This window comes from Moschus berezovskii, chromosome 27 (genome assembly GCF_049115385.1).
Source record: "Moschus berezovskii isolate FMDL1 chromosome 27, NW_MosBer_1.0, whole genome shotgun sequence".
In the NCBI taxonomy this organism is placed as follows: Eukaryota; Metazoa; Chordata; class Mammalia; order Artiodactyla; family Moschidae; genus Moschus; species Moschus berezovskii.
The window spans coordinates 24,789,532-24,812,804 of NC_142486.1; the positions used below are offsets into that span (position 1 = coordinate 24,789,532).

Consider the following 23,273-nt stretch of genomic DNA (forward strand, 5'->3'; position numbering starts at 1 on the left):
CAACCCCATACAACTCTTTGGCTTTCAGATCAGCTTGTCAAAACAACCCCATACAACTGTTTGGCTTTCAGATCCGCCTGGAGGCTAAGTCTGTGGCATTTTGAATGGGAAGATCCATTCAAAAATGGGTAACAGCAAACTGTGGAACAATTGAAGATAATAAGTCAGTTTACCCATGAAATGAGCAACTTTCTATAATGTTTTGGGGCATAAACAACAAAACTAATTTATCTGTTATAGTTGCCTGTGTTTAAGCATCTCATCTTGCTAGGTTTGCAGTCAAAGTCAGGGTCAACCTCCTTGTGAAAGGATCACAGGCAGTGATGTCTTTTTTTTTTTTTTAAGCATGCTCAGCGGATAAACTTAAACCCACTGCAGAGGGTTGGGACTTTGTTTTAAACATGGATCTTTGCAAAGGCAACCAAAAGTGGGAAGCTGGTAACTAGAACATTTCAACATCCCTTGGAACTCGAGTTCATTGCTCATTTTAGCAGTGGGTGATGTACAAGTATATTGCTGAAGAAACAGATGAAAGAATAAAATTGGGGGATAATGCAGAAAGTTAAAACTACTACTTTTTTATGATAAACTATTTGTACTACAATATGTTTGCGACAAAAAGATCCTTATCCGAATGTACCAGGTCTAGTCCTTCAAGAAAACACAATGGAGGAAGCATAGCTAGAATATCGTCCTCCAGTTGGGTAACGAGCTTAGAGTGGGAGAGATGCCGACAGCTGTTAAGGTTGTGGAGTCTTAGCTGCAGCCTCGTCCTCATCTTCCATTTTGCATTTCACTGCAAAGAAATGAAAGAGAAAGTCAGGGCTGATTTATTAACACACACCTAGACAGAAGTGGCACCTGGACACCGCAAACTGATACATGGAAGTCAGTTGCTTTGAGTCCCACTGAGCGCATGCAATGGTTCTGATCCCACAGATCCACCGGGGAAGAACACAGGGCCATTGTCCTCCACTGGCAGCACCTGAAGTTTCAAAGAACAGCACAAAATGTTCACAGCTGTTCTGAGTTCAGTTCAGAAGAAGGTCAAAAGTATGCTTTGCAGGTCAGGGGCGCTGAGGGAAGTTTCACTAAAGATGATGACAGATTCGAAGCTCTCGATTCAACCGAATCTATCACCACTCACCCTGTTCCCCCCACGACCCAAAATTAAAAACTCAGGACAACACTGGGGTCAATGCGCGGCCAGAAGAGAACTTTTCTTGTCTTTCATGGACCGGACAAGAATGTGATCCGGGTGATTTCCTGAGTTGGCTAAACAGGAAAGTTAGGTGAACACACAACAGGGCATTGTTTGTAAGGGAAATCGTCCCAATAGATAAAAACCCCTCCCCCAAGATGTACAGAAATCCAATCTCCTGGTGGATGGGGGATCCATTTGAAAAGACCCTCTCTTTTTAATAAATCTTTGCTTCTTGTGTCCAAGTGCTTGCTCCCAATGTTAATGCCTAAAGGGTTATTCAGAGCAAGGCCACAGGCTCTGGTCATTTGTGGAGAGCAGTGTTCGAGTTAGAAAGGGTATTTGGGTGTTGGTACCATGTAGAGCAGAGATTTCAATCAAGCCTGACCTCCCAGTGACTGAGGGCACACACTGGCCATGGATCCTGTCATATGCAGTTCAGTGGGCTAGCCCAGCAGTCTTCATACTGGGGCTACACGAAGACTTCCCAAGAGTTCTTGGTCATGTTTTATTCAGAGACAGTCAGTTTCCAAACCTTGGCTTCCTTGAGTGGACCTACAGTGCTAGTTTCCCCATCCTGGCATTGCCCAGGGTGTCAAAAATCCCCAGGGGCCAAACAGGGATACAGTTTGAAATGCTGGTGTTCCCCATCTTCTTCACTTTCTATATTTAATAACTATCAAATTTTAGAATGTATTAAATTGGCTTTGTGAACTACTATTCAGTTGCTCAGTCATGTCCGACTCTTTGCGACCCCATGAATCGCAGCACGGCAGGCCTCCCTGTCCATCATCAACTGCCAGAATCCACATCAGGGGGCCAAAGTATTGGAGTTTCAGCTTCAACATCAGTCCTTCCAATGAATACCCAGGACTGATTTCCTTTAGAATGGACTGATTGGATCTCCTTGCAGTTCAAGGGACTCTCAAGAGTCTCCTCCAACACCACAGTTCAAAAGCATCAATTCTTCTGTGCTCAGCTTTCTTTATGGTCCAACTCTCACATCCATACATGACTACTGGAAAAACCATAGCCTTGACTAGATGGACCTTTGTTGACAAAGTAATGTCTCTGCTTTTTCATATGCTGTCTAGGTTGGTCATAACTTTCCTTCCAAGGAGTAAGTGTCTTTTAATTTCATGGCTGCAATCACTATCTGCAGTGATTTTGGAGCCCCCCAAAATAAAGTCAATCACTGTTTCCAGTTTCCCCATCTATTTGCCATGAAGTGATGGGACTGGATACCATGATCTTTAGTTTTCTGAATGTTGAGCTTTACGCCAACTTTTCACTCTCCTCTTTCACTTTCATCAAGAGGCTCTTTAGTTCTTCTTCACTTTCTGCCATAAGGTGGTTTCATCTGCATATCTGAGGTTATGTCTGAGGTTACCCCACGTCCAAGGTAAGAGAAACCCAAGTAAGAGGGTAGGCGCTGAGAGAGGGATCAGAGGGCAGAAAGACTGAAACCATAATCACAGACAACAAGCCAATCTGATCACACGGACCACAGCTTGTCTAACTCAATGAAAGTAAGCCATGCCGTGTGGGGCCACCCAAGATGGACGGGTCATGGTGGAGAGGTCTGACAGAATGTGGTCCACTGGAGAAGGGAATGGCAAACCACTTCAGTATTCTTGCCTTGAGAACCTCATGAACAGTATGAAAAAGGAAAATGATATGACATTGAAAGATGAACTTCCCGGGTCAGTAAGTGCCTAATATGCTACTGGAGATCAGTGGAGAAATAAATCCAGGAAGAATGAAGGGATGGAGCCAAAGCAAAAACAACACCCAGTTGTGAATGTGACTGGTGATAGAAGCAAGGTCCGATGCTGTAAAGAGCAATATTGCATAGGAACCTGGAATGTTAGGTCCATGAATCAAGGCAAATTGGAAGTGGTCAAACAGGAGATGGCAAGTGTGAATGTCGACATTCTAGGAATCAGCAAACTAAGATGGACTGGAATGGGTGAATTTAACTCAGATGACCGTTATATCTACTACTGTGGGCAGGAATTCCTTAGAAGAAATGGAGTAGCCATCATGGTCAACAAAAGAGTCCAAAATGCAGTACTTGGATGCAATCTCAAAAACAACAGAATGATCTCTGTTCGTTTCCAAGGCAAACCATTCAATGTCACAGTAATCCAAGTCTATGCCCAGGCCAGTAATGCTGAAGAAGCTGAACTACTATTAGTTGTATTAATAACTCAAACAGAAAAATATTTTTAATACTAGGAACCTATAGGCATGGGAAAATTATCCTGTGGGCCCATAACGTGAACTAGGTTATGAAATGTTTAGCAACAGACTGGGGTGGCAGAGTTTTGATTTGTAGCGTTTGCCAATTTCCATGGCTGATTTCAAGCTACCAGCCTGATGATAATACTGAGGTAGAAGGGGGCTCACACAGCCAGATGAAGCAGCTCAGCACATGGCAGCCCTGGATCCCCATGAAGAGAGATGTAGGGAAACCCTCGGTGCACAATGTTTTTCCACATGTGGTTGGGGGACCAGCAATGTCTGCATCACCGGGAATCTACTAGAAATGCACATCCAGGCCCCTACCCCAGGCAAGTGGAGCCCAGCCATGTGTGTTCTTAACAAGTCCCCAGGTGATTCTGTTGGGCACTGGATAAAGCTGAGACCCACAGACTACTGGTTCTCTATCCTGGCTGCATTTAAGAATTACCTGGGTAGCTTCTGAAGCCTGCTGGTACCTAGGTCTCTCCCCAGACATTCTGATGTAATTGGTCTGGAGCCCAGGCATCAGTATTCATTCAGAGCTCTTGTATATTGCTAAGATTCAGGTAAGGTCAAGAAACCCAAACCAGGGTTTCTTTAAGGAAACGTGACTACTAAGACCCTCAGAGCAGTTCACAGGAGTCTCAATGTCTCAAAATATAAGCCATGTGAATGACATTCTCTCTGGCCTACAAGTGGCAGACAGACACTTAAGGCTACTGGTAGCATGGGAGGAAGGAGGAATCGGCTGACAGGTGGAGTTCCCAGACCTTAAATTCACCTGCATGCTTTTCCTTTGTCCCAGGATTTTAACCCTGAGATGCTCCTCCCCAACTCCACATTTTGACCTTGCCTGGGTAAAGCTCTTTTCTCTTTCAGATCATTATACAAAAATCTTGAGGGAGAAGAGTCGAAAGGGATGCTAGGGACACTCCTTCCAAGTTGGAGTGTCAAGACACTAACTGGAGTTGATGGAATCACCTGGAACTCTGAACACTCCTGGTGCCCAGCCTCATGCTGGCCAATCAAGTCAGACTCTCTGGAGGTAGGGACTGTCCATTGGTCCAAACACCCTGGAAAACTGACATTTTAAAGTGAAACAGTGTGCACATTCCCCACAATGCAGTGACTCCACTTCTTTATCCAGCCCCTGGAGAAGCCCTTGCTCACGTGTCCCGGCACACATGAATGAAGATGTTCACGACAGCAGAAAACTGGGAACAGCCCCAAAATCCATCACCAGCTGACTGCATCAATAAACGCTGATTTACTGGAACAGTGACTATACAGTGGTGAACCCAAATGAACCACAACTACTCATGTCAGCTTGTGTTAGCTTACAGTATTGAAGGAAAAGGTCCAAGGCACAGAATAACACACATAGTGTGATCCTACTTTTAACACATCTAAATGGTAAGGGGTACATATAAAGATGAGAAGAACTCTAAAGAAAAGCAAGATAATGATCATCACCAAAGTTAGGGTGAGTGGCTTCGGGGGGGGGTGGGGGAGGGGAGCCTTAAAAGTGTCCACAGAGTCCCACTTTGTCAACTGGAATGATGGTTACATGAGCATTTGCTTTATAAGTTATATGTGTTTTATGGCAGCTATTATATGTATATGTCTCCCCCCTCAAATAAAAGGCAAGAAGATGGCAGTGTATTACTTGAAATTACAAAGTCAGCTAATAAAGGAATGGAAGGGAGCAATTTAAGTCTTTTGGGAGGGCGTGAATGGGATGGAAGCGAGCTGATTCTCATGTGTCACAGTAGGAACTCAGGAGACAGTGTCTAAACGCCTCCTGACTCTAACACCCTTAACCACCCAGAGAGACAGCTGAGAGCTCAAAGTGACTGCCAGAGAAGACGGTGACAGCGCTGATGCTCATTCAGCCTCCTGCTTTATCTTATATGCCCGTAACCAGGGGAACCAGGTACGAGGATGACTTTGCTAAAAAATTCAGAAACATAAAACCTCTCCCGAGTGCTTTTTCTCCTCCTGGTCTTGATGGAACAAAACCTGGCACAGATAGGTTATTCGGTAGAAGGACAGAGCAAGGGAAGAGGCAGTGGGGAGGGGCAGGCAGGGAGATGAGAGACCCCAGTTTCCAACTTAGTTTAGAGACATCACTGAGGTTGGCTTCCATCACGAACGGACGGCTGCCTCCGTGCCCCTGCGCTGTCCTTGTCCCGCTTTGGCAGCCTGGTGAGTAGCCAGTTCCGGAAGGGCTTGAGAGAGTGGAAAATCCCGGGGTGATGCGCCAGCCCTTCAGCTTCAGTCAAAGGAAGTGTGACAAGAAAGGCCTCGCATATTAATGAGACACACTTACACTCTCCGCCTCTCGATCGCCCCCAACACTCTCCGGTTCCAGCCGGTCACAGAGCTGAGAACTCCAGAGGTGGTTAGAGAAGCTGCCTAAGATGCAGGGAGGAAATCCAGGGACCACGGGGGTCACCCAGCTGCTCATTCAGTGTTGCCCACATGTGGCCTCAGTGCAAAGGGTCCCAGACCTTGACAATGAGAATCTCAGAGAGTGAGGCCTGGGCATCAGGACTGCTCCCACCACTGAGCTCTGAGTGATCCTTCTGGATGTGACAGGTTTGGGAAAGAGCACAGTATCACTCAGCCATCCCTCAGTGCCTGTTTCCCGAGGGCCCACGTTTGAGAGGCACCCTGCCTCCTAAGAGCCTGGGAGAGGCAACCAAGATAAGACCCACAAAGGGGTCACTCAGCACTGAGTTGCATGCACAGAAGCACGCACTGCACACTAGCCATTACTATTTTCAGGGCACAGTCTCTGACCTCAAGGAGCTCACAGTCTAGAGGGAGAAGCAGGAAAATTAACAGGGAATTAGAGATGCTTCCCTGGTAGCTCAGCTAGTAAAGAATACACCTGAAATGCAGGAGAGCAGGGTTTGATTCCTGGGTCAGTAAGATCCCTTGGAGGCGGGATAGGCTACCCACTCCAGTATTCATGGGCTTCCCTGGTGGCTCAGACAGTAAAAAAAAATCTGCCTGCAATGAGGGTCTCAAGACCTGGGTTTGATCCCTGGATGGGGAAGATCTCCTGGAGTAGGGCTCGGCAACCCACTCCAGCATTCTTGCCTGGAGAATCCTGTGGACAGAGGAGCCCGGCGGAATGCAGTCCATGGTGTTGCAAAGAGTCGGACACGACTGAGCGACTGAGCACAAAGTACAGCACAGAGATGCTTACAAACCAGAGAGAGAAGCTGCTTCAGTAAATGTGCATCCATCGCAGAGACGGACCCCGAGGTTACAAAGCGGAGACTGGTTCACACTCTCGAGTCAGCATTATAAGGATTATTTTTTTTTAATCTGGTTCAGTTCAGTTCAGTTCAGTCGCTCAGTCGTGTCCGACTCTTTGAGACCCCATGAATCACAGAACGCCAGGCCTCCCTGTCCATCACCAACTCCCAGAGTTCACTCAAACTCATGTCCATCGAGTCGGTGATGCCATCCAGCCATCTCATTCTCTGTCGTCCCCGTCTCCTCCCACCCCCAATCCCTCCCAGCATCAGACTCTTTCCCAGTGAGTCAACTCGTCGCATGAGGTGGCCAAAGTATTGGAGTTTCAGCTTCAGCATCAGTCCTTCCAGTGCACCCAGTTTTTAGGATTCCAGATAAACAATAAAACAGCGCTTCTCTGGTGCTCACTGGGCCCTTTACGCACACAAAGGAGCAGTGAGGTACATGCTATTCTTTTCCCAGTGATCATACGGATGAGGAAACGGAGGAAGCACGAGGGGCCTGGGGTCACACTGTGGGCTGCCTGGCTCCTGCATTCATGCCCTTACCCTCTTCAGGTCTCGATCTCCCCCTAGAGAGATGATTTCTGCAATAAAGATGTAATAAAGATTCACTTCCTGCATAGACAGTTCAGGAACAACCACAGTGCCCAGCCCCTGGGGAATGAACAGGTATCTGATACTTTATAAGCTTCATAAAACAGGAGGCTGCCATTGCAAATGTGCTTCTGCGAAGTTTAAAGGAACAGGGAGACAAGCCAAGGGCAAAATACGGTGAAATTTATAAAATTCCTGTACATTTTGATTATGCAAATTTCTTGCTCCATTCCCAAAGTTAACAATGTCTCCAAAGGGGACACTGTGGCTTCTGTCTGGTAGTGTTGAAAGCCAACCAAGCTGCCTCCTCTGAAGGTAAAGTGGAATTTAGTTTCTTCCACTCAGTCATCTCTGCCCCTGTTTTCCCTCTCGCCTTTCTGAAAAAAATTGTTTTAAAAAGACAAGTGAAAAAAAATTAAAACAAGTGACTACTAGTTTATGTTTGTTCCTGAGTGAACTGTTCATAGTATATCCTTTAAATGTGACTGCCCTGTAAAAAAAATTACATTCATAACTAAGTTGTAGCCCAGCTTTTTAACTGTCTAAACAACAACAGCAAAAACTAAACATAGATAAAATGACTGAAAAGAAATGGGTGAATTTTTGTTTTCCCAAATGTCTACAATATACATGCATTGCTATGCCATTGGGAAAATTTTTCTAAAAGAATTATCAGAAAATACACCAGACAGAAGAAAAGCAGACTGTCAGAGCATCCACAGGTACGTGGTGTTACTGCGATCAGGCAGAGCACAGCGCTGGGGAGAGGAAAAGAGAGGGAAAGGTCAGGGGCTGGGGAGTCTGGAGGGGTGGGGTGCTGGCCTCCTGGTATCAGCGGACCTGGTGTTAGGATGTTGGAAGATGCCAGGGAGAGCTCTACCCAGCGTGGAGTTGCCTTAGTAGAGTGGAGGTGGTGGTTTAGTCACTAAGTCTTGTCCAGCTCTTGTGACCCCATGGACTGTAGCCGGCCAGGCTCCTCTGTCCATGGGATTTCCCAGGCAAGATTACTGGAGTGGATTGCCATTTCCTTCTGCAAGGGATCTTCCCAACCCAGGGATTGAACCCAGGTCTCCTACATTGCAGGCAGATTCTTTACCAACTGAGCCTTCATGGAAGCCTTAGTAGAGGTGACCATTCAAAAAATATTAATGAAATGTATGCTAGGAACAGTTCGTTTGTTCACAGAAGGGACGATTTTGAAGACAAGTAGACCCAGTGTTCGAATCCTGGCTCTTCCATCTAATAGCTGGGTGACCCAGTCCCAGCCTCATTTCCTCATTTGAAATAAGTGAAATAATCTTGCCCTCATAGATTCCTTAGGAAGATTAGGGAGATAATGTACCTAAAGTGCCCGGGGCAGGAATTGATAGCTAGCAGGCACTTAACAAATGACTTCTCCCCTGAGTGGACTGTAGAAATACAAGCTGAAGTGCCGCTAAAGAGTTCATTTAGCATCATTAAAACTCATGTCACTCATTTGAAAGTTATTTATCTTCAAGCTCAGCTATCAAACACAGTCAAGGACTTGAAAGTAAGCAAAAGAAGCCGTGTAGATGTTTTGGAATGTGTTCCCCAAACTCTGGTATATTAGTCGCAGGAAAGTCCCTGAGACCTCTCTTAGAGCTGTGTGCCCATTCCTAAAGCATCATACTGGCAAGCTGAATTATCCTTAGAGCATAACTGAATTTAGGAATGAATTAGTTTCCCAATGGGCTTCCCTGGTGGCTCAGACAGTAAAGTATCTGCCTGCAATGCAGGAGACCCAGGTTCAATCCTTGGGTCGGGAAGATTCCCTGGAGAAGGGAATGGCAACCCACTCTAGTATTCTTGACTGGAGAATTCCATGGACAGAGGAGCCTGGCAGGCTACAGTCCATGGGGTTGCAAAGAGTTGGACCTGACTGAGCGATTAACACACACACACACATGCACACACACAGTGTCCCAGTGGCTGATAAGCACATGAAAACATGAGGGTCCACAGTGGGACAGCTACTACACACACACACCAGAATGATTACAATGAAAATGTCTCATCACACTAAGTGTTGACAAGGATGCAGGACAACTTAATGCTCAGGCATCGCTAGCAGGGATGGGAAACAGTCCCACCACTTCAGCAAACTATTTGAAAGTATCTTGCCAAATTAAATATTATTTATACACTCTCAGGCCCATCAATTCCACTCCTGGCTAATTCACCAAAAAACATATGGGCTTCCCTGGTGGCTCAGACGGTAAAGAATCTGCCTGCAATGCAGGAGACTCGGGTTAGAATGTTTGTAAAAGCTGGATACAACTCAGCTGTCTATCCATAAGTGATATACAGACTGTAATGATATTCAAGGGAAAGAATACTACAGTTTAGGGGAAAAGAGCAAACTACTGCTGCCCTCAACAATTTGGTTGAGTCTCCCAGATGTAATGTCCAGCAAAAGAAACTAGACACAGAGTCCATATTGAGTTTCCATTTATATGAAGTTTGAGAATAAGCAAAACCTTTTCCACAGTGATAAAAATCCAAATAGTTTGCCTTGGGATCAGCTGCTGCCTGGGTGGGGGCCTGAGAGAGGCCCCTGGAAGGTGGGGCCCATTCTTCAACCATCTGGGTGCTGTTACGTGGTATGGACACGCAGACGAGTTCATTGAGCTGTACACTGAGAATTAGTACATCCTGCTGAGTTTCACCTCAACAAAAAAATAAAATAAAACAAAATAAGAAAACAGGGAGGAAGAGAACAGGCACCAGAATCTGAGGACTTTTTCATTCAGATCCAGGGCTGAGACTGAGGTGCCTTGGTAGTCCCTGAGGGCTCCACACTTGTAACAGATTATTAACAATATCACAGAATTAATTAGAAAATTTGCATTTACTGAATGCTAGACATTATGGAGAAGGAAACGGTAACCCACTCCAGTATTCTTGCCTGGAGAATCCCGTGGACGGAGAAGCCTGGTAGGCTACAGTCCACGGGGTCGCAAAGAGTCGGACACGACTGAGCGACGGAACGGAACGGAACGGAGACATTATGTTCAGGCTTTACACAAATTTATCACCTCACTTAATATTCCTAGTCACTCCGGGAGGTAGATGCTATCATCATTTCCATTTACTGATGAGAAAATTAAGGCCCAGAGACACTAAGCAACTTGCCCAAGGTCACAGAGCTAAAACAAATGGCCCTGCCAGGACTCTAAGCCTGGTCTATCTGAGTCCAAAATCCATGGTCTTAACCACCATTCATACCAGTGCAGAGTAAGAACTCAGGCCCCTGATCATGACCCAGAATCAGCCAATAGAGCTTAAAGTTATGTCTGGAACATAACTTTCCAGTTAGGAAGGCAGGGGACTGTACAATATATATTACCGAGGTTCTATTTCTTTTCTGTTTTACTGGGCTGAATTTTAAAAATAAGATTACTTTTTGATCATAAAAGCAGTTCACAGTCATTATAGAAAGTCTGAAAAATATTTTTTTTAAAAGTGAAAAAAACTCCACACGTCCCCACTGGAAGATGTTGACATGCAGAGGGTAATGTGAGTAGTCTGGTACGTTTCCCTCCCTTTCCTAATGGTGCCAGATGTTGGGTTGTGTTATTTTTGAGGAAAGTTGAGCCAACTTGGAAGCCACAAGGGACTGGGGTGGACAGTCTTGAATGTGCAGTAATTACTGGTGTTGACTTCTAAACAATGTAAACTCAGGATGAAGTCTCCTGGAAGGCAGCATTTTCTAAGTGGAAATATTTGGTGCTGGAAGTGACAATATTAGTTATATTGAGACAAAATCTCAATATCAAGTTTTGACCCTGGAAAGGATCTTGATTTCTGGAAAGGGAGACCATCAATAAAAGACTTATTTTTCATAGATAACAGAAACTGAGGCTGCAACAGGGGAAGGAATGGGGCCATCGGAGCACTGCTTAGTTGTTCAGGGCACAGCTTCTGAAGCCAGGGGACCTGGCTTTGAATCCCACCACCATTTACCAACTGAGTCATCTGAGCAAGTCTCTTAACCTCTGAAGTTTCAGCTCCCTCACTCATAAAATGGGGTCAGTAATAGAGGGCAAAGGGTGAAATGAGATGGAACCTGCCTGGCACGTGGTTGATGCTCCATAAAATTATTTCTTAATTATACAGGTAACGCAAACTCCAGGAGATGGTAAGAAAGAGGGAGGCCTGGCGGGCTACAGTCTGTGGGGTCGCAAAGAGTCGGACACCACTGGACAACTCAACAACAACAATGCAGTGACTTTAGAACAAGTGGAAAATAAATATTTAAACAAAGTTTCTTTAAATTATGTAGGTGAGCTTCTGTGCTACTCATATGTATTTATATATCAATTAGCACTTTCTTTCTACATCAGAATTTACAAAGGCAGTTCCATTTTGAAGTTATCGAGACTGGAGATTTAGCACAGCAGTTTAAATGGCCACCATATGTAGCAGGCTGGCCTTCGAAATTCTGCATCTTCCAAAGCCGAGTGACTCCGGGGTGTGAACAAACACAGACGAACCCCGTCAGCCATGTCTCGTGACTTTTTTTTATTTATCTCTGCATTCTCAGCTGCTGCCGCCAAGACTGAACCTTTAGAAACATCCCAGGCATTCTGAATGAGCTTGGGGTATAAACAGTTCTCATCCAGTTCAGACTGGCAGAAGCTCTGTATATTGAATGCTGTCTTTAAGTGAAATGGAAACAGATACCCCAGTTTATTTTTACACAGCTCCTCTGTAAGTGTAACAAGTTAATAACTGAGAAACTATTTCAGTCTGGACTTAGGCACCGGGACAGTAGTCACTTATTATCCGGTGGTCAGTCCAGAACCCTGGGCTGACACAAGCTCTAGTCAAGAAACATCCAGGACTAGGAAGACAGTTGTATCAAACCTTAAAAGAAGGTGGTGGGAAGTAACAGTCCAAGAGTTTCAGCACAGAGTTCTAAAAGGAAGCTCTCTGGTGTACTGAAAAGAAAAAAATCAAATATTCTCAAACCCTGACCTTGGAGTGACTCCTAAACAAAGCTACTTTTTAGAAAGGATCACTCATATCACCAATGTCATTTTTACCCTCTAAACATCTCCTAAACCCATCCACTTCTGTCCAATTCCACTGCCACTAGGTCATCCGATCCAGCCCCCACCTCCAGCCATGCTCATCCTTCTATAAAGCCCATCTGATGATGCCACTGCACCGCTAAAGCCCTTTAAATGCTGCCTGCTGTCCCTAGGATCAAGACCAAAGTCCTTAACCAGGCCCCTGAGGCCACTGGCCTCTCCCAGTTCCCCATCACCTCGCACCTGCTTTCATCATTCAAGCCTTCTTTCAGTCCCTCTTCTAGGCTCAAGGGCTTTGCCTCCATCCTTTCCTCATCTGAAAGCCCTCACTGCCACTCATGTCTAGTTAATTACTAGGGGAACCTATTCAAACCTCCTGCTAAAGTCTCTCAAGGCATCCATCTGATGTCTCAGAACTTCTTCAGAGCACTGGTCACAGTCTGTAATCAAGGATTCGTGTGATTACTGGAATAGCATCCAGCTTCCCCAACCGGCTTAAGTTTCCAGGAGAGCAAGGTGTTGGCTTCTGTTCGCCACTGAACCTCCAGCGTCGGGCAGGTCCAGTCCTGTACCCAGAGTAGGCACTCAGTCAACTGGAAGCCCCCAGGCCTTTCTCTCTCAGCCTCCCTCCAGACTGTCGAAAGGGCACACATGTTTACCAGCAACGTAAAGGATGCTCCAGTTCAGTGGGGATACCCAGACTTTAGCATCGGAGAGGCAAGTGTTTGAAGTATTTGCATCCAGGCTCCAGCTCTTACTACCAGCATGCCCTTGGCCTAGTCACTAACCCTCTTGACACTTGTTTCCCTACAAAAACTGGGAGTTTTATGGATTGTATTGTGCAAGGTAATCTTGATATTTAAATCCATTAACTGAGATTACATACACAAATCCACCAGAAGAGTGCCTGACACACAGCAGATGCGATAGATGCTAATAAATTGTGGTTCTTTTCAGGATTCAGATGGCTATTTCTCCAGTTTTCTAGGCAAAATATAACAAAATGTAACCGGGGGCCTGCAGACTTCCTTCTTACCTTCCTCTGCCAGCACCTATTGTGTGTTTGTTGATGCAAGACGTAAAATGACAAACGTACCAGACAGAGCCATGCTCTCTTGGAGCTAATCTATGTTTCAACTAAAAGATAAGTGTTTTCAATATGCAAACAATATCTTCAACAGTTACATGAATTGGGTTAAACCCTCTCACAGCCGTTGCTGGGCAACGATCCAAAGAAACCGATCTTAGATACATACAAAGATTTAGGAGTGTGGACACTAATCTGGTGTGTGATACCAAAACACTTCTGTTTGGCTGAGGAGAGAAAACATTTAATGTCTGCTTATTCTGATTGCAGTTCCCAGGCTGGTAGGAAAGACCTGCACATCCCCCGCCCCATCTCCTCTCAGATATACTGCTCTGTTTCCACTGCCTGTTGCAAATTTAATAGTGCTAGCACCAATAACAACAATAGTGATGAAAATAATGATAACCATTATAAGTACTATTTATTGAGTTCTTAAAATATATGCAAGCACATATATCCCTATATTGTCTTTAATCTTCAAAACAACTCTTTGAAGGTATCATTATCTCCATTTTTCAGTTGAGAACACTGAGGCTCTGAAAGGTAAGTGACTTCCCTAAGACCCAAGTGTGGGATCTGACACCTCATTTGCTTGTTCCTGTCCCACTGCTTTTAAGAAAATCAACTCAAAGTTTGAATTAAAAGATTCACATTTTCAATATGTAAAAACATCTTCAAAAGCTGCACAAATGAAATTAAACTCTTAGGAATGAAGGCAGTCATGGCAGCAATATTTATAATGGTGAAACTGAGCAAGAAGTGTCCAATAAGAAAATAATCAAATTATGCAGCTAATCATGTAAAACAACTTTATAATGTAGGGGGATAGGTCTATCACATAAAGTTAAATGAAAAAAAGCAGGGATACATGAAATAAGTGCTATGAAGTATCTCACTGGTATAGACTTGGAGCCTTTGTGCTCCAGAGCCTGCGCTGTACAACTAGAGAAGCCCACACACTGCAATAAGGAGCCCTTGTGTCACAGTCAGAGCAAACTCCTAGGCTGCAACAAAAAGCAGCACAGCCAAAAAAAATTTAATTAAAAAAATAAAATACATAAAAAATCCTTATTATTCAATAAAAGACAATCTAATTTTAAAAGGTGGAGGATCTGAGTAGACATTTCTCCAAAGAAGCTACACAAACAGCCAATAAATACCTGAAAAGATGCTCAATCATTTCTTTAGGCATATTGTTGTTGTTCAGGCCCTCAGTCATGTCCGGCTTTTTGCAACCCCATGGACTGCAGCACGCCAGGCTTCCCTGTCCATCACCATCTCCCGGAGCTTGCTCAAACTCATGTCCATTGAGTCGGTGATGCCATCCAACCATCTCATCCCCTGTTGTACCCTTCTCCTCCTGCCTTCAATCTTGCTCAGCATCAGGGTCTTTTCTAAAGAGCTGGCTCTTCAAATCAGGTAACCAAAGTATGGGAGCTTCAGCTTCAGCAACAGTCCAAGGGACTCTCAAGAGTCTTCTCCAGCACCACAGTTCAAAAGCATCGATTCTTTGACACTCAGCCTTCTATATGTCCAACTCTCACATCCATACATGACTACTGGGAAAACCATAGCTTTGACTAAACAGACCTGTGTTGGCAATGTAATGTCTCTGCTTTTCAATATGCTATCTAGATTTATCATTGCCTTTTCTTCCAAGGAGCAAGCATCTTTTAATTTCATGGCTGCAATCACCATCTGAAGTGATTTTGAGCCCAAGAAAATTAAATCTGTCACTGTTTCTGTTGTTTTCCCATCTATTTGCCATGAAGTGATGGGACCAGATGCCATTATCTTAGTTTTTTCAATGTTGAGTTTTAAGCCAGCTTTTTCACTCTCCTCTTTTACCTTCATCAAGAGCTCTTTAGCTCCTCTCTGCTTTCTGCCATTAGGGTGGTGTTTTCTGCATATCTGAGGTTGCTGATATTTCTCCTGGCAATTTTGATTCCAGCTTGTGTTTCATCCAGCCTGGAATTTCACAAGATGTACTCTGCATAGAAGTTAAATAAGCAGGGTGACAATATACAGCCTTGACATACTCCTTTCCCAATTTGGAACCAGTCTGTTGTTCCACGTCCGGTTCTAACTGTCGCTTCTTGACCCTGAATACAGGTTTCTCAGGAGGCAGGTAAGGTGTTCTGATATTCCCATCTCTTTCCACAATTAGACATGAGAAAAACATAATTCAAACCACACTGATATACTACTTCACATCCACAAGGATGACTATAATCCAACACACAGTTAATAACATGTGTTGGCAAGGATGTGCAAGAACTGGAATCCTGATCCACTGCTGGTGGGAATATAAAATGGTGCAACCACTATGAAAATAATTTGGCGGTTCCTCAACCAACTGATTCTAGAGTTACCATAGTGAAAGTGAAGTCACTCAGTCGTGTCCAACTCTTTGCGACCCCATGGACTGTGGCCCACAAGGCTTCTCCATGTATGGAATTTTCCAGGCATGAGTACTGGAGTGGGTTGCCATTTCCTTCTTCAGGGGATCTTCCCGACCCAGGGATTGAACCTGGGTCTCCCACATTGCAGAGAGAGTTACCATATGACCCAGCAATTCCACTCCTAGTTATACACCCAAGAGAAATGAAAACATGTGTCCACATAAAATCTTTCACATGAATGTTTATAGCAGCATTACTCATAATAGTCAAAATATGGAAACAATTCAGATTTATGCCCACTGATAAATGGATGCAAAGGTGTGATACGTCCATATACTGGAATACTATTTGGAAACATGAGTTGTGTCCTCCTCAGATTCACATGTTGAAGCCCTAATCCCCCACATGTGACTGAATTGAGGACAGGGCTTTTAAGGAGGTGATTAAAGTTAACTAAGGTCATAAGATGTTAACTGAAAGAACAGGAACCCTTATAAGAAAAGGAGAAGATACCAGAACTCTCTCTACACTATGCGGGTATACAGCTAGAAGGCAGCTTCTGTAAGCCAGGAGAGCTCTCACCAGACCCAATCATGCTGGCACCTTGATCTTGGAAATCCAGCCTCCAGAACTGTGGGGGAAAGATGTCTGCTGTTTGAGTCCCCCAGTCTACAGTATTTTGCAATCATGTAATCAAGTCATAAAGAGAAATGATATATTAACATGTGTTACAACATGGATGAAGCTTGAGAACATTGTGCAAAGTGAAGAAGCCTGTCACAAGGGCAAACCTATATAGAGAGAAAGTCCGTTAGTAGTTGTCTGGGGCTGGGAAGAACGGGAGTCTTGCAGAACTATGGTTAACCAGAGTAGGGTTTCCTTTGTGGGGAGATGACGATGTGCTGAAATTGATTGCAGTGATGGTTGCAAATCCTGTGAATTATACTAAAAGTCACTGAGTTGTATGATACATGAATTATATCTGTGTTGTGTGTTAGTTGCTAAGTCACGTCCAACTCTTTTCAACCCCAGGGACTTTAGCCCACGAGGATCCTCTGTACTGGAGCTTGCCAGAATTCTCCAGTCAAGAATACTGGAGTGGGTAGCCATCCCCTTCTCCAGGGGATCTTCCCGACTCAGGGATTGAGCCTGGGTCTCTTGCATTACAGGCAGATTCTTTAACATCTGAGCCATCAAGCAAGTCCCTGAATTATATCTAAAGTTATTTTTAAAAAAGAAAGATGACATTTTAATAGCAATCATCTCTGGATGGTGAGACTTAACTTAGAATGATCTATTGGGTTGGTTAAAAAGTTTCTTTGGTTTTCAAGTAAAAAATAAAAAACACGTTTTTCATTTTCACCAGAACTTTACTGAACAACATATTTACTGTTTTGTTCTATTACCTTCTGCCATTTTTCAGGCAACTTCATAATTTCACCTTCCCAAAACTTTTATTTTTTTGAGCAAAGAATTCACTTGTTCCAGCTGCCTTGTATAGTCTTCCAGGGAATTGAAATTTTTTTCATTAAAAGAACTTTGTAAAGACCGAAATGAATGAAAATCTGAAGATGTGATGTCTGGTGAATACAGTGGATTAATCAGAATTTCCCAGTCAAACTGTAACAGTTTTTGCCTGGTCATCAAAGAAACATACTGTCTTGTGTTACCCTGATGGAAGATTATGTGTTTTTTGTTGACTAATTCCAGATTCTTTTCATCAAATGCTACCTACAGTTGGTCTAACTGGGAGCAGTCCTTGTTTGAATCAACCATTTGGTTTTCCAGAAGGAGCTCACAATGGAGGACTCCCTTCAATCCCGCCATATACACAACATGACTGTCTTTAGATGAAGATCCACCTTTGGTGTAGTTGGTGGTGGTTCATTTCACATGCCCCACAGTCTCTTCCATTCCACATTACTATACAGTATCCACTTTTCATCACCCATCCCAATTTGTTCGAAAAACAAAACATTTTCATTACCTTTAAGTAGAAAATCACAAGTGGAAATATGGCCAAGAAGGCTCTTTTTGCTTCACTTACATGGAACCCAAACGTCAAAGTGACCGACATTACCAAGCTGGTGCAAGTGATTTTCAACAGTTGATTTGGATATTTAGAGTATGTCGGCTATCTCCTGCATGGTATAATGTTGATTGCTTTTGATTAATGTCTCGATTTGATCACCATCAACTTGTGTACACAACTGTGGGGCGTCATCCAGCGAGAAATCTCCAGCACAAAACTTTGCAAAATACTTTTGACATGTTCTATCGGTCACAGCACCTTCTCAATTTGGGGCTACTGTTGTTGTTCGGTTGCTAAGTTGTGTCGGACTCTTTGGGACCCCACGGACTATGGAACACCAGGCTCCTCTGTCCTCCATTATCTCCCGGAGTCTGCTCAAATTCATATCCATTGAGTCGGTGATGCTATCTAACCATCTCATCCTCTGCTGCCCTCTTCTCCTTTTGCCCTCAATCTTTCCCAGCAAGGTCTTTTCCAATGAGTTGGCTCTTCACATCAGATAACCAAAGTATTGGAGCTTCAGCTACAGCATCAGTCCTTCCAATGAGTATTCAGGGCTGATTCCCTTTAGGATTGACTGGTTTGATCTCTTTGCTGTCCAAGGGACTCTCAAAATTCTTCTCCAGCACCACAGTTAGAAAGAATTGATTCTTCAGTGCTCAGCCTTCTTTATGGTCCAATTCTCACATCTGTACATGACTACTGGAAAAACTATAGCTTTGACCTTTGACCTATAGATCTTTGTTGGCAAAGTGATGTTTCTGCTTTTTAATATGCTGTCTAGGTTTGTCATAGCTTTCCTTCCAAAGAGCAAGTACCTTTAACTTCATGACTGCAGTCACCATCTGCAGTGATTTTGGAGCCCAAGAAAATAAAAGCTGTAGAAATCTCTTTTTGTGATTCAGTTGTGTTTTCACCTTTCTTGAAATAATAAAGCATATTATGCCAAAATGTTGTTTTTTCTTCCTTCTTCAATATTAAAATGGCTACACAAAATTCACCAATTTTGATAAGTTTTTAAATGCACACTGATATGACAGCTATCACAGTACAATATAATGAAATCACTTCAAATGAAGTTAAAGACAAAGCTGGACCATAAAGAAGGCCAACCAATTCTCAAAGAATTGATGCTTTCAAACTGCAGTGCTAGAGAAGACTCTTGGGAGTCCCTTGGACAGCAAGGAGATCAAACCAGTCAATCTTAAATGAAATAAACCCTGAATACTCACTTAGAAGGACTGATCCTGAAGCTGAAGCTCCAATACTTTGGCCACTAGATGCAAAGAGCTGATTCATTGGAAAAGACTCTAGTACTGGGAAAGATTGAGGGCAGGAAGAGAAGGGGGTGACAGAGAACGAGACGGTCAGATGTCACCACCAATTCAATGGACATGAACTTGGGCAAACTCCAGGAGATGGTGAGGGGCAGAGAGGCCTGCTGTCCATGGGGTCGCAGAGTTGGACACAACTTAGAGACTAAACAATAGGCACTACGAGAGCCATCTTATGGGGAAAAACCAAACAAACTTTTTGGCCAACCCAATACTCTTTTTGTTCAACTTTCCAGAAAGAAAGTTCAGAAGAAAGTTATTTTTTTAAATTCTGTTAGAACAAGTGCTAGCAGCATTCATATTCCTTTTCTACGAAGCTGATAAAGCTCACACCTCTGCAAGAGTTGAACGCACACTAATGATAACTCCTCCAGGGCAGGCTTCTTAGGGTTTAATGTTCTCTCATGTACATTATCTCATGTGAGATTCACACCTTCTCTGCTTTGTAAGCAAGCCAAATACCTATTTTCTTCCTGAATCTATTTATGTCCTGTTTCCTCCCTAAAACGATTTCAGATAATTTTTTTAGGTTGGCCAAAATGTTCTTTCATTTCATCTGAATGAAAATTTTGGCCAACCCAATACAATAAAATACAGTTAACAAAAACAGAAAAGAAAAAGGCAGATCTAAAGAGAAACGGAGAACTTAGATATGCTAACCAGGAAGAGTCAACAAGTTGCTACAAATGAGCTTTAACTTGAACTCTGAGCTTCCTGGCAGATGAGGCAAAAAGGAAAAGTTAGGGCATAAAGAACCCTTTCCCCAAGGGGAGCTACATTTTTCCTGGCACTGTTTGCTGGATAACATTTCTCATTCGGAAATTTATTTTTGTAAAAAGATTTTATGGCCCATGACCCAGGAATACTACTCCTAGGTATACACTCAAAAGATATGCTTAGATCTATACCAAGAATGTTCACAGCAGTCACATTCGTAATAACTAAAAGCTGGAAACAACTCCAATATCCTTCAAGGGTAGAGTGATAAACAGCTGTAATATGTTTATACAAGGGAATACTATACCACCAATGAAAAAGAACAAATTACTGACACATCCAAGATGGCCAAATCACACAAAATATGGATTGCTGAGGATGATAAAAATCAAAACAGTGATTATCTAGAGGGGTCAGGGAGGTGAGAGGTTAGGAAGGTGGGTGGGTGGACTGACTGGGATGGGGTATGGAGGAGCCGTCACAAGTAACGGTAACGGTGGCACTAAGCTGGTTGGTTGGTGGTTACCTGAGGGGAAATATCTATTCAGATCCTCTGCCCGCTTTTAAATGTTTGAGGTTTTTTTTTTATGATGTTGAGTTGTATGAATTATTGGTATATTTTAGATTCTAACCCCTTATCAGATTCAGTAGGTGGTGTTTTCATTTTTTCAATAGTTTCCTTCTCTGTGCAAAAGCTTTTTAGTTTGAAGTGGTCTCATTTGTTTATTTCTGTTTTTATTTCCCTTGCCTGAGGAGACATACTGCCCCCTCCCAAATCACTCAGACTGATGTCAGAGAATGTACTGCCTATGTTTTCTTCTAGTAGTTTTAGGTCTTCCATTTAAAAGAATAAAACTGGACTACTTTGTCACACCATATGCAAAAATAAATTCAAAATGGATTAAAGACTTATTTAAGACCTAAAATTATTTCAGTTTTTAAAATGCATGTGGCACCCCACTAACTGATTTCACCATCCACAGTGGGAAAAACACTGCTCTAACAGGAGTCAAAAACTGTATGATTTACAATAGTCACTGATCATCATTGAACCCCTACTGTCTGTGAGACTAAACGTGTTACATGCACCATTTCATATGAGTTTCTCTAGGATCCATTGAGGGGAGTACTTTTATCATTTCTATTGTACAGATGAAGAAACTAAAGGTCAGAGAGGTTAAATAACTTTCTCAAGATCCCACAATCAGTCAGAATTCATAGATGAGCATTAGCTCAAGTCTTTTTAACTCAAATAACCTTGTCTCTAAGTTGGACTTCTAGGAGGATGTTAGTTTCATTTTGTAGTTAAAAGATGGTTAAAAGATCAGGAGGGTTAAGTGCTTTGCTCAAGGATACACAGCTAGGACACTTCCAGTCAGGATTTGAGTATAAAGCTTGGGACTCCGGGCCCAGGACTTTTTCTGCTGTTATAAGCTGCTCACTCTGGAACAGGTTCAAATATCATTCCAAAACCTCTTAAATTACAAATCTTCAGATGCCACAAAAAGCAAATGAGGGCAACTCCAATACACATGGCAAAAGTAGAATACACGCAAAAGACTCAGTCCCTCTACCTCCCACCTGCTCAGATGGGATAAATAAAGCACTTTCTAAAAAGTCTAAGTTTTCCTATACAACAAAATATTATCAGGGACAGCACAGTGGGTAGTTTTGTTTTGTATTGTTTTGTTTGCTCTCTTGATACTTTTCTGTATTTTTCAGAATGAGAATACAGAACAGTTTTTAAGTTATTAAAAGGGGACAGTTTTTAAATTGTAGTTCTAAAAAGAATCAGATTAGCCTCCATGGCTCTATACCTTTAAATTTTTCCATGTCCTGGACTAATGAGAATTGAATCTAAAAATTGGGAAGACATTTTAGCTGCTCAGATCCTAAATTTAGATCCTCAGGGTGAACAGTGTGCATCAACCAGGGTTGGACTTGCGCTGACAGAGAGAAGGCGGGACAATTAGGTGGGTGGGACCACTGCCCTTTAAACCAGGCGTAAAGGAACATGTGCTTCATGCCCTCAGCAGTTTAATCAGAGGGTGGGTCCTGACGGATTTCACAAAAAACCAAACACCAGCAGATTTCTCCCGAGCCTAACTCCATAAATAACATCTGTGCGTTGCAGCATAAGGAGGTGGGGAAGAGGAAAGACTTCCAAGCCCTCTTCCTTTCTGGGTGACCCTGGGTACACTGTTCAATCTCTCTGTTCCTCAGTTTCTTCATCTATAGAATGGAGACCATATACAGCACCTACGTCAAAGGGGTGCTGAGAAGACTGAGTTCCTACTAAGGATGTGCTTAGAACAGTGGTTGCTTCATAGGAAGCACGTGGGAATGTGAACAGTCCTTTTTGTTATTTTAGAAAAGATGGGTAATATATTTCCTTTTATTTATTTGTTTGGTTGGTTGCTTGGAAACAATTCTGATTACCTTAGATTGACCTTGTCCATAGGGTGTTTACCAAGCTGGATGATTTGGGAAGGGGATTGTGTAACACAGATTCATTCACTGAATCAACAAATACTTCTTGAACATCTATCACGCGTATGCTGGGCACTGTGCTAGGAGCTGGGGTAGAGCAGTGAACGACACAGAAAGGAAAAAATCCTCAAGCTGCCACAGGAAGCCTCCATGTTCCAGTGCAGTCACAATAAGCAAAAAATAAGCAATAAACAAAATAAATTATTAAAATCCTGGGCAAGTCAAAAGAATTAAAAACTTTAAAAATTATTAACCAGTGACTAAATGTAATTAAATACATCACATAGTCAAAGACAATTTGTAAGGGAAATACAGTGATTACAATATAACCGATCCTCCATGGGGCAGCCCCCAGAACATACACAGGACTCAGGGCACCCCGCCATCCTGGAGCTGGCTTTGTCCTATATCCTTCTTCACAATCTGAGTTGAAGGGCAATCACTTTATTTCTCCAAAGCGGCGAAGAAGAAATGTCACCAAGTTCTTCATCTATGTCCTGCGTGTTTTAATAAAAGTCTGGAAGTGGCCAGTTCCTTTTGAATCACCCTGTAGAGAACATGTGAGATGGAGGGCAGAGGGATGGGGGTGGTCAGGGAGGATGCACTGAGAAGGTAACAATTAAGCAGAGTCTGATGGAGGTGAGGGAGAGAGCCATGAGGGAATCTGGGGTCTGCGCCTTCACTTTTTCACTCCTAATTTTTTTACTGTGATAAAACGCACTTAAGATAAAATTTACCATCCTAACCATCTTAAAGTGTACCATTTGGTGGTATTAAGTACACGCATACCATCGCCACGCTCCATGTCTAGAACTCCCCATCTTGCAAAACAGAAACTCGGCACTCATT

General features: G+C 43.2%; 1 protein-coding gene across 2 annotated transcripts in view; it reads right to left on the minus strand.

Annotated features, from left to right (window-relative positions):
* Positions 1-9: 9 nt before the first annotated feature.
* Positions 10-23,273, minus strand: part of IQCK (IQ motif containing K) — a 148,859-nt gene continuing 125,595 nt past the window's right edge. For both annotated transcript variants that reach the window (XM_055409593.2, XM_055409592.2), the window contains one exon: positions 10-796. In XM_055409593.2, the coding sequence (XP_055265568.1) occupies positions 741-796 (56 nt within the window). In that variant the 3' untranslated portion in view covers positions 10-740. The remainder of the gene's footprint in view (positions 797-23,273) is intronic.